The 19,724-nt window shown below is 32.2% G+C and overlaps 1 protein-coding gene across 1 annotated transcript in view; it reads right to left on the reverse strand.

Annotated features, from left to right (window-relative positions):
* Positions 1-3,382: 3,382 nt before the first annotated feature.
* The window catches only part of LOC139489050 (voltage-dependent calcium channel gamma-5 subunit-like), a 67,885-nt gene continuing 51,543 nt past the window's right edge, over positions 3,383-19,724 (reverse strand). The window contains exons 2-4 of the mRNA XM_071275150.1: positions 9,984-10,076; positions 9,304-9,444; positions 3,383-5,179 (exon numbers count right to left, since the gene is read on the reverse strand). Coding sequence (XP_071131251.1) covers positions 4,590-5,179; positions 9,304-9,444; positions 9,984-10,076 — 824 coding nt within the window. The 3' untranslated portion in view covers positions 3,383-4,589. The remainder of the gene's footprint in view (positions 5,180-9,303; positions 9,445-9,983; positions 10,077-19,724) is intronic.

The following is a 19,724-nucleotide window of genomic DNA, read 5'->3' on the forward strand; positions in this document are numbered from 1 at the left end:
AAAAATTAAAAACCTATTGCTTTGTATGATTTTTATTTTGTGTTCATTTATATATTTGGAGTTAAGTGTGACGTCCATTCTCAACTAGTACACATTTTTGTTTAGGAGTCAGCTGAAGCATGTGTCTAAGTGTGGTATTTTCTCGCTGAATTGAAGACCCATTTGTGGCCTTCGTCTGTTTTCTGCTTTTTGGTCGATTTAAATTTGTCGTACTCTTTGACACATTCCACATTTCCCTTCACAATGTTATTGTTTTGTTAGCCAATATGTATAGCTCTTTACTTGCAACAAAATTTATATCTGTTCAATAAACAACAATCACCTTTTCCATTTCCATAATTCAAATTGCATGGAAAGAGTTTTTGATGCGTTTTTTTATGTTATTATGTTCAGCCAATACATGTATCTGTTATTTGTCAATATGTATGTCAAAAAGATCTACATTGTAAGATTAGAAAACTTGATAGGGGTGGAATGCCCAGAGTCTACACTCCTATGGCTGAGTCTAAATAAAGGTGTAATTCATGAAAATCTTGTCTACTCACAAACATAATTTTTGCGCCACATACTTATGTGCTGTCCTTTGTCAGAAGCCTAAATGCAAGTGGTTTCGTTGTTTCTGTTTATTATATTTGTTTTTCGTTAATTGTTTTGTTATAAATCAAGCGTTTTTAAATCTGATTTCGTCGCATTGGACAATTGAACAATTTTTCATTTCGGAACCTTTTATAGCGGACTATATGAGAATTTTACTCACTGTTGGAAGCCATGTGGTGATCCTGATTATTTTTAGTTTGGCATTGTACAAGGTCATGCGTTTATCGGCCAGTTTATGACGTTTTTATAACAAATCAGTTTGATGTGTACTGCTTGATTCTTAAAATGAGATCTTTAGCTAAGGAATCATCCTTTCTAACCTTACCAAATTAGATAATGTTACATGCAGATGGTTTATGGTATTTGAAGCTTTAAGTTAGTCTTGTGATTCAGATTTAAATTTGTATTTGTTTTAATAATTTTTACGCTATTCCAACTACAAAATTGTGCTGTTATATCCTTTTCAATGTCAAATTATTTATCCTAGAAGTAACTTCACTATGGCAAGTCGAAGATGTAGAATACGCACAACATTGCTGTTCAGAAAAATCATCTGTTCGTATGGAACCACTAACATTCAAATGATATTTTATAATGTGTCTTTATATATTGTAATTACACGTCTACTACTTCAGGTAAGGGCGAATGTTGGCACCTGATAAAAACGTTTAAACCCGCTGTATTTATTTGCACATATCCTTAGTCAGGAAACTATCATTCAGTGGTTGTCGTTTGACGATGTGGTTCACAAGTGTTTTACGTTTTTCGTTTTTCATATTGATTAAAGCTTTGGGTTTCCTGTTTGAAATGTTTAACACTAGTCGTTATTTTGGGCCATTTAACGCTTGCTCGGTGTGAGCCAATGCTCCGTGTTGAAGGTCGTGCTTTGACATATAATTGTTTACTTTTATGAAATTATAATTTGGATCGAGAATTGTCTCATTAGCACTCATACCTCATATTCTTATTTAAGATTAAACTAGGCGATAGATTAAAACACAGGAGGACATTTTCAAAACTTTTTTATATTAAGTAGCGTACTTACAAAAATGGTTAATTCATTTAAATATAAACAAGTATTCATCTATCATAATGATTGTACATACGAATAAATGAAAAATGACAAACTTTTAAAACATGTAAAGGTGAACGATGTATACTGAGTGTGTTACACAACTTGTTCTGTCTTCATTTTACTTGCTGCATCACAACGAAAAATCAACTACTAGTACTTCCACGAATTTCAACGAAAGTTACAGATTGTCAATTTATAATAAAATTTGGTACCGTTTGTAAACTAATATTTAACCTGAAAGTATAATACAACCTACGACACGGTGTTATTTATTCCGCCTTGGTGTTATATCAGCATCTATTTTCTTTCAATTATATCTTTTTGTACTGATGATAGAACAGATACTTAATTCCTTAATGAGGAATGTTATCTAATTCTATTACTTTCTCCCATATGAAATAATAATTATTCCCGCCATAATTAAGAAAATGTTGAGACGTTACGCGCGATGTTCGTACATGTAAGCGTAACACAACGTCGCGAATATTTCGTAACGTTCAAATAAAAAATTCGACTGAAACGTTGTTTTAAGCAAGTGCGACATTCTTGTAAGACTTCGCAAAATCGACGCTGCTTTTTAACTACTTATCGAAAATTGATGTATTTTAGGTTTTTTGAAAAATTAAGAAAAATAACATTTTAAAAATCATAAAATTCTACCATTATAAGAGCAGTGATAAGCAAACAATTGACGTAAATTTGAGTTGAGTTCGTTTTTACGTAAAAAAATGGCGGTGCGACAACCTTGGAAGCCTTTGAAAAATCGCTCATAAATTACCATATATCATTTTTCAGGATATTTGTTTTTAAATTCATAAACTCAAGCAAATTAACATTGATGTAGTAAATACAAATACTAAACTTTTTTCATTTTAGATTTAAATGTTTTTTGATTCTCAAATCTGGAATCCCAATTTTTTCCCCGTGGGACAGCTTTGCCCTTGTAGTATGGAACGCGTTTTTTTTTCTATGACGTCACCATAACGTCATAAAAAATGCACAAACGACTGAAGGAACCATTCTGTTTAATAATGGAAAAACCCGTTTTTCAAAATATTAAAAAGTTTTGACGAAAATCATAGTTTAGTGGTTACAATAAATGAAATATGTTACGCGGGACAACCTAAAAATTGCCGGTTTTTTTTTAAATGAAGCTTGTCGCATGCAGCATAAAACATAGTTTCAACAATTATTTTTTTCGTTTTCATTTTAAAAATCGTTATTTTTTAAAATACGTACAATAGCAATGAATATGATATCACAAAATTACATATTTTGGACTTGCATCTTGCCAACTACACCGAATTTCCAATGAGGTACGAACATCGCGCGTAACGTCAATTATTAATATGTACTATGCCATCGGTACACTTAATTTTGAACAAATAAGATAGTTAGTATTAACCCCGCCGCATTTTTGCGCCTGTCCCAAGTCAGGAGCCTCTGGCCTTTGTTAGTCTTGTATTATTTTAATTTTAGTTTCTTGTGTACAATTTGGAAATTAGTATGGCGTTCATTATCACTGGACTAGTATATATTTGTTTAGGGGCCAGCTGAAGGACGCCTCCGGGTGCGGGAATTTCTCGCTACATTGAAGACCTGTTGGTGACCCTCTGCTGTTGTTTTTTATTTGGGCGGGTTGTTGTCTCTTTGACACATTCCCCATTTCCATTCTCAATTTTATGCTAGAGTTATCTCTCTTTCTTCCTGGTTGTATCCAGGTGGTGTCCTACACGTTAAAATTGTACAGTAGCTTCATTCATCAAATTCTCCGTTATAGCTCCATTAATTTAATATAATAGTAGAATTTACATTTCTATTTTCTAATTTCAGAAATTAAGATGAGGAGTATACGGCAATGAGACAGCAACCAGCATCACACATAGCCAAAAGACGTCAGAGGTCAACATGCAGTCTTTAACATAAGATATATTTGTATTACAGCAATCAAGTTTTTAATCGCCAGTATTCAATAAGTTATGAATGAATTAATTATATCTTTCATTTAGGACTAGTATCTATTAAATTAACAAGTTCTAAATCGCCCGTGTTTTAAAAAGTTGTGAATAAATTATGCTGTGAAGGAATAGTTATCGTGCATAGAGATTTGATTTATAAGACATTTCCACGAGAAACCTTCAATCATTGATAGATTAAAGCCGACAAATTCTGAAGTTTTAAAAGGTTTCTGATATTTCAGATTAAAACAGATAATATTTGTTCTCTTGCAAAATGCATATTTTTGGAACAGTTTTGAAATACAAAAGATTTTTTTATGATTTAAATCATCAATTTGATCCATCACACAATAAAACTAACCACTAAGATTCATAACAAGCCATAATATACTAAATTATTCTCGTCTTACGAAATTTTGATTGAAAACGGTTACCGGACTTTTATTGATCTGAGAAGTCAAATTCACAATTTTTTAATTATTTCTCTTTATTTATATAATAACTAAAGGGTATTTATTTTTAACAAACCATTAACAATCAGTTGTCAATATATATTATATATTTATACGATAGGATTATATAGTGTGTACTAATTATTACATATATATTCTCCGCAACAACGTTTAGAGGGATTGGGATGTGTGTCAATGCAAAATCACTGGAACCAAAGCTGAACACATAAACAACAAAAATAATGATATTTAAATTTGATATAAATTTGTCACCATTGTATATGTTTGATATGATTTCATTATTTAAACACAAAACTACCTCTTTTCTAAACATTCTATCTTCGTAATTCATTCATTGCATAAATATCATAATTCCCGAATTCTCGTCAAGTCTCGGAGAACACAATCCTTATCACTGTTGATATTATATGTAATTTTAATCCACCATGAATAACTCTCTGTCGTTTCCATCGTTCTTAAAATTAATAAAACTAATAAATCATTACATTATACTGGTGTGGTACGTCTTAATATTTGATCAGGAGGAGGTGGAGGCATAGGTAAATGGTCATGGTGGTCACGTGGTAAATGGTCATGGTGGTCACGTGGTAAATGGTCGTGGTGGTCACGTGGTAAATGTGTGTCTACAGTTGTCGAAATAGTGTTTCTTGAACATTCTCTAGGAAATGTATAATTTGATAGCTCGTGTGACGTTGTATCTGATATAGGCGTGTACGTATAATAACTTTCGGATCTACTCATTGACGCATCTCGCGAACGCTCGCGAGAATGTGATCTATCTCGATTTTGATTAGGTGCGCGTCTATGACGCCATCTATTTCCTTTATCATTGCATTCTACTTTCAACATCTGTTGCATTTTCTTTCGTTGTGAGTGTTTATATCTAGTTATATATAAATATACTGAAAATACACCTGCTAGTTCAGTCAAACCAAACGAACACACTGCCATCATGAATGATGATCCGTATTTATAGATAAACTTTTTATCTTCCATTGGGTTTTGAGGCCCTTTATTCCCTACTTCTTCTGTTATACTGCCTATATAAAGAATAATTCCTACTAGTGTGCAGAGTCCTGAAAAAAGAGTTAAATTTTGTTTATCAAAATAGCCCATACATACAGTGCTCACTCAAATTTGGTCGTCCTTCCTCTACAAATTGTCTTTGACTGAATAATCATTTAAGACCTTAAACTTATAGTATCCCAATACTCTAGTGAACTAATCTGAATACAATACATATATGTAGGTACATTTTATTCACCATATAGACTAAGGTTTTGAAATCGTCAAAGTGAACACAGGTAACAACAGATTCTGTTAAACATCGCATTTTTATTTCCAGTTCTTTTTATCAAGTTTGACGGTAGACAACCACGATTTATACGTTTATTACAATCAAACAAAGTCAGTATACGGATATGTAGAGTGCACAATAAATTGTATACAACAACTGAGTCTTATGTGCCTTGTGTGAAAGTATTTCATTGTAGAGTCAAGTTCAGATCACTGTGATACATATCATGTGCCACTCTCAAATCAATACATATTCCACTTTCAACTTAAAACCATGAGCTACGCTCCATTTGATATCACGAGCCACCATCCACTCAAAAAATATATATGCAACTCTTCACTTCGAATCATGTACTACCCTCCACCTGATATCCAGCGCCCCCCCCCCCCCCCCCCCCATGTGCCACTCTTCACTCAATAGCTTGTACCCTCATGCACTATATACATGTGCATTTCTTCACTTAATATCACATGCCACACTTCAATCAATATCTTATGCAACCCTTCACTCCTTAAATGCTCCACCTTCCACCCATATAATGTGCCATCCTCCACTCAATATATATTCAATCCTCCTTCAATATCGTACTTTAATGAAATAATAAAATCTTAAAGGCGTAAAACGAACACCAAACCCAAACAAATTATTCTTTATTAAAATCGGTTAATTGTTCTATTGTCGCATTGATGTTTATCCATATTATTCCGTTCATTTCTACGTTTAAAGCTTTTTTCTTCTTGTATTTGTATTGTTTTGTTTTTATTTTTCATTTCGACCAGCGAATCCTTCAGTAATTCCGCTCAAACGCAATTACGTTTCTTTATGTGATAGAATGATTGTTTTTGTTATTTATCATTTATTGGTTTACTAGTTGCATTGTCAATGGATAAACAGCATTCACAGGCATGTCAGATTTCATCATTCTAAGAAACAATAGACTTAAAATGAGAATTGCTAAATAATGCTCATCCCATTTATGTAAAGATCGGTGGGATTGGTAACTGTTTTTAAAAAGGAAAAAGTAGAAACATTTATCATTGGAACACAAAAATAACCATTTCAGTATAGTCATACCCAACGACAGTGACAAATAATGATAACCTATTTCTCAACTAGCGATAATTTTAACTCGTCTTATTGCATTGGATTAATATCGATTTACTTATTTATCGTTACATACAGTAAATAACTTTAAATCTCTTAATTTCTGAATTGGAATTCTGAACATCAAGAGCTATATGGTCGAACTCTCTTGTATTATGTTCATGCCATCAGTCGTTCATAGTACAAAATGTGTGCCCGAAATACCAAATTTTGAGTCGAGTACGAAAGTGGTACTTCAAATGTTTATGACCGCAATGCTAGAAGTTTACATGAATATCCGAAGTCAGGATTCTCGTCATCTAATTAACTTTAATAATCAGCCATTTAGGAAAAAAGTAAAATCACAAAAATACTGAACTCCGTGGAAAATTCAAAACGGAAAGTCCCTAATTAAATGGCAAAATCAAAAAATAAAACATATCAAACGAATGGACAACAACTATCATATTCCTGACTTGTTACAGGCATTTTCTTATGTAGAAAATGGTACCGGTGGATTGAACCTGGTTTTATAGCGCTAAACCGCTCACTTGTATGACAGTCGCATCACATTCCATTATATTGACAACGATGCGTGAATAAAACAGACTTGATACGTAAAATTGTCAAAATAGGGGAACAACAGTCATCACCGTGTCACAATCTCAATCAGACAAAATAAAGTAAGTGCTAATGGCAAATCATCATAAGAATCCATTTTCTTCATTCAAACTTTGTGAATTTCAGTTTTTGAGAATCAATCTTCACATAGCACCTATATACGGAATAAATACATATATAACCCATTTGAAATAACTACATAGTTTGTATTTCCTATCAGTATTGCTTTAATACAGATTCGTTGCTTACAGGGAAGCTACTGAACCAAGGATTTCTTATAGGTAAATTCAAAATATTTTGAAAAGGTTAACGCAAGTCATCATGATCTGGGTGGTCGTACGGGAATATATAGGCCATATGTGGACCACTTGGTTTATAATCCTATCCTATTACGTGTCAGATTTTAATAATCTGCCATCATTACCGAACTGAACAAAGAAATAATACGACGGGTGCCGTATACGGTGCAGGAAATGCTTACCCGTCCGGAGCACCTGATTTCACTCCCGGTTTTTAGTGGAGTTCGTGTTGTTTCTTAATTTTTTATTTTATAACTGTTGATGTAAATGTCCTTTGGTTTTGTGAGTCTTTGTTTACTCCTTGGTTTTGATTGTTATTGTCTTTTATTTGTATTAACAAATACGACGGATTCTTCAAGTGAAAAAAATGTAGCTACCAAGCGCGGATTCAGGCTAATGACAGCAAATTGTGTGTTACAATGCGGTTTTCGTATTCATTATACTCTGTAACGCCCCTAATATTAAATCCCTGACCCGCGCCTGGTTACATTTTCTTCAAGAATACATAAGTTCGATATTAGAATTAGGTTGGTCTCACGCTATTCTGTCCTACGAGTAGTGATTTTTTTGTTTTTTATTTGTTTTTCATTTGACCTTACTATTGCCTATCCTTCAACAACATGAGTTTTAATGTCCCAATGCATTGCCTTTGTTAGTCTTGTATGATTTTTAATTTTAGTTTTTGTGTATAATTCGGAGTTTAGTATGACATCCATTATCACTGTACTAGTATACATTTTTTTAAAGGGGCCAGCTGAAAAACGCCTCTGGGTGCGGGAGTTTCTCGCTACATTGAAGACTCGTTGGTGACATTCGGCTGTTGTGTACTCTATAGTCGGGTTGTTGTCGCTTTGACACATTCCCCGTTTCCTTTCTCAATTTTATTCTCTGATATCTTGTTTGTCTGCCCTTCCAAAGATTTAGAGATTTGAATATGAAACAATAAGTACACCTTCCTGTTATTATATATATATATATTTTTTATATTTTTAAATAGTTTCTTAAACAATTTTTTTTATATCATAGTAGATGCAACAATTTATTTATGCCCAAAGTATCTGTAGTGTTGTAGATTTGCATTATACGTTCTCTTGACTTCTTGCATATAATTTTTGTTACGATAATGCAATCCCTGTTTACTTTCATCATGAGTAGTCCAATACTTTTTACGTTTCTAACTTGCAAGCATTTCAGACTCCATCTCTTCTTTAGAAAATCGTTTCAGATGCTTTAAATTTCGTGTAAAATATTGCTTTTACAATATAATTAAAAATGAATTGTCATTCATGCTCGCTCATAGTGCTTATTTTAAAAGTTAAAGTTACCATTATAGGATGAACAAAAGTAAAATGAAGTCATGTTATTGTTGTTTATTTTTATGGCGGGTGGCATTTCATTGTAAGAGACGCTTGCTAATGTGCTTAGTTTATATGTCTTTTTTTGCTTCTTTGTTACATGTGTGTATGTGTTAGTGGTTAGGATTATAGCACAATGTTGCCTGCTGTATATTTGACACTTTTACCTATTATGTCTATTTATTTTGTTTACGCATCGTTGTAAATATAATTGAATTTGATGCGACTGTCATTCAAGTGAGAGGTTTAGCTAGCTATAAAACCAGGTTCAATCCACCAGTTTCTACACAAGAAAATGATGCCTGTACCAAGTTAGGAATATGACAGCTGTTATCAATTCTTTTGCTGTGTTTGAGCTTTTGATTTTGCCATTTGTTAAGGGACTTTTTATTAGGAACTCCCCGTTTTTTGAATTTTTCCTCGGAGTTCAGTATTTTTTGTGATTTTACTTTTTACCCTGTCGATTTATCCGTCTATTTCTATTGGTATTCATTAATGAGACTATTACCAAAACTTAGTATTATAACCGTAATAAGTTCACCTACCTGCTAATACAAATAATATTCCACATACAAATGTAAGATGTTTTCTCCTTGTGTTACACTGTCCAACGAAACATATCACGATTCCTATTGTTAATATTAATAAACTAGCTAAAGGAAACCATGTTGATCGTCGCATAGTTACTGAAAATATAAAACGCATGATCTCAAATGTATGGCTGACTTTTACAACAAAGTTTAGAAAGGCAAGAGATAAAGAAAACCGAAATATTTAGGGTCGAATTAAGTAAGTTAAAAAAAAAAAATATTTTGGGCAAAGGACATCCAATGGCCATGATAATCATCCAACAGTAAACATATCTGAATTTAAATATACGTTTATATGTATATATCACTCTTATATTCAAGATACTACTGATTACTTAAAAGAAAATGGAAAGCCTAAATCCTTTTCCATGTTTACCTAACAATACTATAATTGCATTCATGGACGTGTTTTCTTCATATACAAATATCCCACTGGTCGAAGGAATAGCAGCTTGTGAAGAGGAATTGATCAATCGAAGAGACAAAAGTTCTTCAACTGAGTGCCTTGTTAAACTTCGGAAACTAGTGTTGAAAAAACAAGATCTCTTTAAATGACTAACTACGATTAAACAACAAATACATTTTAATGAAATACAGATGTGTGAACATTTAATAATTGTGTAACGAATACTTACACAAAATTGCTTGTGTAGGTGCAAGTCCCTCCTTTTCGTCATCAACAGTAAAATATTTTATATATTCACACTTTAAACTATTTGGACCACTCCCTGAAAAGTAAAATATATAATGAATTCTGATTCTCGAGAAAATTTGGAAATTCTAAAGAGTATTTTAATAATTTTTATGTCACTCAATCATTGTTTTACAAATGCCTGAAAGATGGAAGATTGAAAATAACAAAGATTTCCATAACTCATTTGCATGTTACAACCATATCAGGAACACAAGGAGGGCGAATGTTGGAGGATCAAATGTATAATGTGTAAATTTTAAACTATTTGTTTTGGTTGTTTTGTTTTGCAAACTAATTAAGAGAAAAACAGTTTAAAAACACTTAAGATTCGTGTCTCATAGTTTGTTAAATTTTCGATGTTAAAATGGTTAAAATAAATCGCTTCAATTTGCAAAACGTAGATAACACGAATATGATTTCCAATCGCAGTCCACGTGTTTCTGAGATCTTTAAAAACTTAACATAACGTTTGGAAGATGGACTTTAAATTGTTCGACATGAAAGTTGAAATTCTGCATTGGTAATTGATAGTTCTAAGACATGTAGTCATTGATAGTTCTAAGACATGTAGTCATTGACAGTTGCACATGCTTATCTGAACTCTCAAGGATTCTATTTATTGTTTTTGTTTAAATATTCATACGTGTATCATGTCCTGTGATCTTATCCTCCTTAATATTGTAATGATCTTTATCCAGTCACAATAATGTTGTTTTACGTTAGTCCTTAATATCAGAATAAATATGAACAAACAATATCTATCTAAAACTATTGGTCAACGTTAATGCTCTCTGTGTATCACATTTGCATATTAGCTTAATTCTGACGTGATTTCACCAAGATGACCATTTAGTTAATGTCCAAACTAAGTGAAGGCAACCATTTTGATACATTAACTATCAACTTAGGTCGATATATCAATGTGTTTAAAAAAAACCTATGCTGTCACTTGTTATATTAAGTCTAGACAGAGAGATGTTGCTCAAAAATGTTTAGATACATTTTATAGACACAATTTTATAATGGGAAACAATTAATTACAGGGAGAAACCCTGGGAAAACTCGGAAGAAGTTTCATATTCATATTCAAGAACGAAGTTCATTTTAAATCCACGTTTTCACCATTAATGATCTATTACACTGGGTTTTGCTAACAAAGAGCATAACAAATATAAACAATGGCTTTTTCGTTTTTTAAAACGACAGAGTGCATACGTTGATTCAGGATTTTAAAAACAAAGATTCTTAATGTGTTGTAATCTTAACCCTTTTCCGACGTCTTTCTATTCAATAGTGTTCACTAAATTGAGATGAAATCAATTAAAAAAATTTTGCTTTAGCTTAAGTCATACACACGAAAAGCTAACACATTAACCAACAAAAGGATACCACACTTATGGTTTGACAATAAAACTGTTGATTTGCTATATTTTGAAGAGCACACCCTCTTATCCGCTATCGAGCACACCTTATTACCAGTTATCACTACGCTAGATACAATAAGATACACAAAAGAAGAAGTGGTATGATTTCCAACTAGACAACTCTCAACAAGAGACCAAATAACGCAATGATTAATAACCTTAGATCTCCGTACGGCCTCCAACTATGAGCAAAGCCTATGCCTCCTAGTCAGCTATAAAAGGCTCCGAAATGACAATGTAAAACAATTCAAACGAGAAAATTAACGTCAAATATTTATGTACAAAAAATAAAAACAAATATGTTACACATCAACTAACAACAACCACTGGTTTACAGGCTCCTGACTTGGGACCGACACATACATATAGTATGTGGCGGGGTTAAACATGTTAGTGGAAACCCAACCCTCAGTAACCTGGGACAGTGGTGTATCAACACAATATAAGAACGAACTATACAAAAATATTGAAAAAGGCTTAACTCATCAGATGGACAGAAATAATAATACATCTAACAAAAACAGAGTTGATGTGTCCGGGTACTTGCATATCCCAACAACAGAAAGACACTCATTACTGATGTCTGTTTCCAACTGTTATACGAAGCACACCCTTTTACCGGATGTCGAAGACACCTTATTTCCGGTTATCACTACGATAGATACATTACAATAAGATGTCTGTTCCCATGCAATTGTCAGTCATATGAAGTTTTTTCTGCCATAGTATACTGCAGATATTTGTCGGTCGGTCGTATTGCAAAAATGAAAATTTCATTCATGAAAAAAATCCTGTCTTCTATTGTATTGACTCAATACATGAAAAATTTCTGCTCAGTCTCACTTAATTAACATCATCTATAATGAACTGATTTTAAAAAAAATGATTTCCCTAAAATAACATCGTCTTGAAATGAGATATGCGATACGACACGATAGAACGAAGGTATCCAATTAGTGATTGTGACAGGCGAAATCATAAAGTAAGTGATTGTGGCAGGCTCACGGAATATGTGTTCATATTTAAATGGTCAAGTGTTTACTTTTTAAAGTAATACATGCGTTTTCTTCTTCGTTACAATAATTTTTAATTAGATTCTATTTCCTAGTAAAATAACACGTTCATGACTTTTTACCTATTTTTTTGTGGTACCGTTAAACACTGTGTTTAGAAATAATTCATCAATCAAATTCCTTTGTACGTATAATAATATATCAATAATAACACACGAACCTCGACACAGAATCCTAATCAGTGTTATTACTTTAATTACGTTTTTCAGACTAGTTAATGTCAAACAAGGTTTCAATTAATATCTTACGGTACTGAGGACAGAGGCACTTACAGCAGGGGGGAATTGTAAGAACCGAATGAGCCTGTTAATAGTAAAATATCCTTAAATGGCCTAACCTTGAAAGTATCATCTGGATCTTGAATGTTTTAATATTTGACATACATACATGTAAAGCAAATTTTCTAAAGTTCATTAATGTCTGAACATATTTGTATGTAATATGGAGTTTTAAATGTCAAACAAAAGTTATATAAATGAGATTTTTTCATGTGTTTGTGTTTGCTACTTAGCTTTATTCCATCAATTCCCATTCAATAAATGTCAAAGTTGTCAACATGACATGATCGGTCTCAATAGTTTTATACGTATCAAGTTATTCCTTGTAAATATCAAAAGTTATAATCTAAGGGAACATCTGATTCACGTTTCGTAATATACATATATATATATACTGTCAAAAGTCGATTTAATGATAACTGAAAGTAAACATGAACAGAACAATATAAGATATTAAACAAAAATTGAAATAAAACAAATTTGACCAGTTGTCCTAGTGTACTTTACCCGAATAATGTCAGTCGTTATATTACGCCGATCTCGTTCTAATCAACGATTGCTACAAAGGCTACAGGCCAATGCAGGAGGCAGAATTATTTGATTTAAGTGTACCTTAGTTTAAACATTTTTATGATGAGAAATAACACAATCTTTAAAATTAAACAGTTTTGTTAAGATGAGAAAGAAGTGAACTTTCACTTTTACATAATCCCTCTCATTGTTTGCCTTCGAGATGATACTAAGCAAAAGGACTACTTGATGGCATGGAAGGGTATTATTTTTGTACAGTAGGAATTGCATTTGAAGGAGCATTTTATTAAAACCTCTACTACAAGTAATACTTATACATGGTGTAACTTTAACTAAAAAACTCGATTTTTTTTTATCTTAATAGGGATTTCATGAAATTCATAAATACATGCAATCAAACTGCATTTTGTCGATAAAGTCTAATAAATATTTTTTTCCCAGTTTTTATAGACTCCCCCCCCCCTTTGAATTTACATTATAGTTCCGTTCTTAGGTTAATATTTTTTTTTCATATTTTACTAATAATTTTGTTTATATTCTACTGCATTATATATATAAGTGTTTTAAGATGAAAACACTATGTTGACTGCTGTAACCCTATTTTTGACATTTTAACCTATTGTGTCTGTTTGTTTTGTTCACGCATCGTTGTAACTTTAATGGAATTAGATGCGACTGTCATAAGTGAGAGGTTTAGCTAACTATACATTCACCGGGTTCAATCCACCATTTTCGACATAAGAAAATGCCTGTATCAAGTCAGGAATATGACAGTGGTTGTCCATTCGTTTGGTGTGTTTGAGTTTTTGATTTTGTCATTTGATTAGGGACTCTCTTTTTTTTTTACGCTTCAAAACCAGGTTTAATCCACCATTTTCTACATTTGAAAATGCCTGTACCAAGTCAGGAGTATGACAGTTCTTGTCCATTCGTTTTTGATGTGTTTTGTCATTTGATTTTGCCATGATAATATGGACTTTCCGATTGGATTTCCTCTGAGTTTAGTATTTTTGTGATTTTACTTTTGAATTTTCCTCGGAGCTCAGTATTTTTGTGATTTTACTTTTTAATTCATGTACAATCTCCTAACTATAGATGAAAACTCATTAAAAGAAAGGAAAAGATAAACAGGTAAGATAAGTAGAACGGCTTCTCAACGTCTTTGGTTTACATGATTGTCACAAGAAGATTTTATTCCTCATCAGGGCTTTGAATAACATCGATTTAAAAAAACAAATAAAAAGGAAGAGTAAGAACTAAACATCTAATTGCACTTTTGTTCAACGCGATCTCATAAAGAGTTTATGGACACACGTTATATGCCTTATCGGTTGTTATAACGGGCATTATTCCGCAAGCCCTATACACCCACTTGTTATAATATTGTTGGAGAAAATTGCAATGTACAGAAAATAACAATTATATAAGATAAACAATTTGACTGTTGTGAACACTAATCATATAATCTCATTGTACCCTTGATAGCTTGGATTTACATCGTTACTAGGCTGCATTCCACTGATGACTTGTTGCAAAAGTTCAAAAAATTCTCCCTGGAGAATTAATTATTTCACTAGATATGTAACAGCTAATTTTCCTACTAATAACGATAACATTAGAGATTCTAACTCGTTCTAAGAGAAAATATAAAAACACACTTTTGATTTTTGTTTTTGTTTTCTAGAGCAATGGTGTCAAATCAATAGCTGCTGCTTTCCTAGCTACATTCGATCGCATGTCAGCTGTATCAAGCAAAGGGATAAAACAGAAGTCAAAATACTATATAGTATTTGCAAATATTGTAATCCTTGTTGTTTAATACAATGACAATAATTTTTAAATGTATCTTCAATGACAGTTGATTGGATTTAATTTCCTATGGTGGTACATATGCAGTGATAAATATTTACTGTTGTTTAAATCTGAAATCTGATTACAGACAGGGATTCTGTATCGGAGTAGTAGGTCGATTTACATTCAAGAATAAGTACCAATAAACTTATCATACATACAAGTCTTCATGTTGATTTTTTTACACCAGACGAACGTTTCGTCTATAAAAGACTAATCAATGACGCTTCAATAAAAAGCGAAAAAGGTCAAACAAAGTACTAAGTTGAAAAGCATTGTGGATCCAACATTTCGACAGGTTTTGCCAATATGTGCCCTTTGAGAAACGTCCAATCTATGAAAAAATGGGTCAACTTCGATGTTGCATAATTTAAGATATATGCTTGGTTGGCGGCCGAAATCGTTTTTTTATAACATCTATGTTCATTTTATTTTTATTTTTATAGAAAACATTTATCACCACGCATTATAGCTACTGAAAACAGATTTGTTGTTCATATTAAATTCAATGCTTGTTTAAACAATAATATAAAGCTTTTTTGTGTAGATATTGATCTTGTATAAAGATGGGATAAAACAAATCCCTTGAGGGAAAATGTTAGCGACCCTGAGAAGGCGAATGAAAATTTAAGAAAAAGAAATATAAGAACAGTAAACACTTTGATCATATTTAAGGTGGTACCTAACACTACAGGGAGATAACTCTGTAAAGTCAGGTAAACGTTTTAATTACGTTGTGTTGTGAAGGGAATATTAAGCTTCTCAGTGATCAAAATTAGTGTTTGTCAAACTGCTATATAACCAGTGTAATTTTTCTGATAAAACGGTTGGTTCAGATTTTTTGAAATTTTTATATTTTTGTAAAAGGGTCAAAGTAAATACTTTGTCAAAATTTTATGAAAATTAAACGAGCCAAATTAATTTTAGTGAAAGTGTTGGGTACCACCTTAAAGGTTTTGCCATCTACGACTGTCAATAAAAGCAACTGTTTTAACAAGTGCTTCGGAAGGGCAAACGAAATAACTTTGATACTTCGCATTTGACCATCATCGTTATATTGTCCAATGATGACCATCGTTATATTGTCAAATGATGACGATCATCGTATCGTCCAATGATGAATGTAAAATTGTAAGGGATAAATCGGTAAATATACTTGCAATGGGATCAATTGTTTACAGACGAAAATCTGTGAAAAAAAAGTAGAGAGTAAAGATTGAATTCTTCAATTGTTTCAATTGAGCGGGTTAGCTAGCTGTAAAGGGACAACATAGAAATATTCACTCGTTTCCAGTTAGACGTTTGACTAGCTTCAAATTTAAATTTAATCCATTATTTTCTGCAGAGGTAAATGCCTGTATCAATTCAGGAATATGCTAGTTGTTTTCCATTCGTTTGATGTGTTGAGCTTTTGATTTTGCCAGATCGTTGTTTTGTTATTTTACTTATTTAAAAAGGCTATACATTGGTATGGAACGTATGAAACATATTTGGATGATATTTTGTTTCTAAGCGGAATCAATTACATTCACTTTATCCGCAGTAAATGATAGTAAATACTCCTATTTTTAACATTTGTACCTTTTATGTTTGTTAAATTCACACATTGTTGTCAATATAATAGAATTGTGTGTGACTTGACATACAAGTAAGAGGTTTAGCCAGCTATATAACCAGATTTAAACCACTATTTTCTAAAGAAGAAAATGTATGAACCATCGAAGGGAAATGTTAGTTGATATATCCATTTGACGATGAAATCAGATGCGACTGTCATACAAGTGAGCGGTTTAGCTAGTTAAATGTATAAAACCAGTTTCAATCCACCATTTTCTACATAAGAAAATGCCTGTATCAAGTCAGAAATATGACAGTTGTTATCCATTCGTTTGAGCTTTCGATTTTCTAATTTGATAAGGGACTTTCCGTTTAGAATTTTCCTCGGAGTTCCGTTTTTTTTGTGATTTTTTTTTATATGTTTTAGCGTCTAGGTTTGCTATTCGATAAGGAAACTACCTTTTTGAATTTTCCTTGGAGTTCGGTAATTTTTTTTATTTCTTCCCTAGGTGAAGAAGAATTGTTTTTTACGTTCGATTTTTTTTTAAACTTACATTCTTAATGCATATTATATTATTTTACTACATGCTTTACACTTAATGTGGTACATAATTGGTAAAACTTATATTATATTATAATCACTACATATCTTATATAAGGAATTGCATTATGCACAGCAGATATGTCAAGGTATGCGCATACTTTATATTCTTTTCAAATAAGAAAACACTTTGCATGAGTGAGTTTTAATCATTTTAAGTACTATAGACAAAGTTTCACATAACCTTTCATTGGTTATAAGAAAATGATCATCACTGGCAGTTAACCAATCAAAGTTCCAACCCTGTTTTTTCCTGTTGTTTACAAGCTTAATTAGTCATGTTACATCATGTTTTAAAACGTCTTTAGAGAAACACCACATAAAAACAATGGTGCTTTGAAATACTCAAGATTTATGTTTATGATTCAGAATTTACTGCAATGAAATATAGGATCAATTCCCTACAACTGTCAAATTTAATGAAAATATTTGTTCGATCCTATTTCGTATTTATCGTACTATTATTTGATGGTATAACACTTTTATGAAAAAATGCAACATGTTTTACTGCTGCTATTAAATTTTTTACAAGCCCCCCCTTTACTTCACAAGAATTTAATTTGGCCGCTTTCTAAGTGGTTAAACTTGAAAGTAATTTCTTTATGAGATGAAACATGGTGATCGTATTTGGAAACGAGTAGGTAAACAAGTAAAAACTATGATGTTAATTATAAGTATCTCATCATAAGAAACTTCAAGATTATAAAAAAAACGGTTTTTTTTCTAAAGTGAACATTGATTGGTTAAATATTTCTCAGTCATGTCCTGTGTTTGAATTTGTTTGTTAGCTTTTTGGTCATGAATGTTTGTCTCTAATATTTAATTAACTGTGCATTTGTATTCAGATATCGCAGATCAAATTTATTCGTTCATTGTTTAATCATACGTTTTTTGATTGAGTTAAGTCTGCCAATTGATATTTTATCGTATGTTTTTCTTTGTTGTGATGTTATGCTATTGTTTCAGAAAAAGGGAGAAGGTTTGGATCCATTAAAACGTTTAATCCCGCTGCAAATGTTTGCACCTGTCCTAAGTCAGGAATCTGATGTACAGTAGTTGTCGTTTGTTTATGTAATATATAAGTGTTTCTCGTTTCTCGTTTTGTTTATATAGATTAGACCGTTGGTTTTCCCGTTTGTATGGTTTTACACTAGTAATTTTGGGGCCCTTTATAGCTTGTTGTTCGGTGTGAGCCAAGGCTCTGTGTTGAAGGCCGTACTTTAACCTATAATGGTTTACTTTTTAAATTGTTATTTGTATGGAGAGTTGTCTCATTGGCACTCACACCACATCTTCTTATATCTATAGTAATAAGCTAAGGTACATGGAATTTTTGCAACTCTTATATACTAGTACATATTTTGTCAGTTGTCTGTTTAAATGTAAAACATGGTTTGCGTACAATGTATATATGATAGAATTTTTGTATTTGATTCCACTTCCTATCGAGTCTGTTCGGTACCGTCAGACTGTTTTTGATAAATGTTTTATTCGTATTATCTGGTCTAATGTGAATCTGATTTCACTTCCTCCTATCGAGTCTGTTCGGTAATGCCAGACTGTTTCTGATAATTATTTTATTCGTATTATCTGGTATAATGTGAATCTGATTTCACTTCCTCCTATCGAGTCTGTTCGGTACCGCCAGACTGTTTCTGATAAATGTTTTATTAGTATTACCTGGTATAATGTGAATATGATTTCACTTCCTCCAATCGATTCTGTTTGGTACCGTCAGACTGTTTTTGATAAATGTTTTATTCGTATTATCTGGTATAATGTGCATCTGATTTCACTTCCTCCTATCGAGTCTGTTCGGTGCCGTCGGACTGTTTTTGATAAATGTTTTATTCGTATTATCTGGTATAATGTGAATCTGATTTTACTTCCTCCTATCGAGTCTGTTCGGTACCGTCAGACTGTTTTTGATAAATGTTTTATTCGTATTATCTGGTATAATGTGAATTTGATTTCACTTCCTCCTATCGAGTCTGTTCGGTACCGTCAGACTGTTTTTGATAAATGTTTTATTCGTATTATCTGGTATAATGTGAATCTGATTTCCAGTAGCTGTCCTGTCAAACATTTCTGCTCAATTATAACTTATACATGAAAACATATATTGATGTAATAAAATTGGTCGCATCGAGTTGTCCTCTGATATAATTGTAATCTCAAGGTCAAGTCTCAAGGTCATGTGGGACATATAGACTGTGAACAATTACTCTCATATAATCATTTTCTACGATGAAACTCTTCATTCAATGACAGAAGCAGAAATGAATGTTACGTTAATGAAGAGTAACACTCTTTATTTTTTATATTCCATGGAAGAGTAAAACTAATTTCAGAATGTAGCTTGAATTC

This window comes from Mytilus edulis, chromosome 9 (genome assembly GCF_963676685.1).
Source record: "Mytilus edulis chromosome 9, xbMytEdul2.2, whole genome shotgun sequence".
NCBI lineage: Eukaryota > Metazoa > Mollusca > Bivalvia > Mytilida > Mytilidae > Mytilus > Mytilus edulis.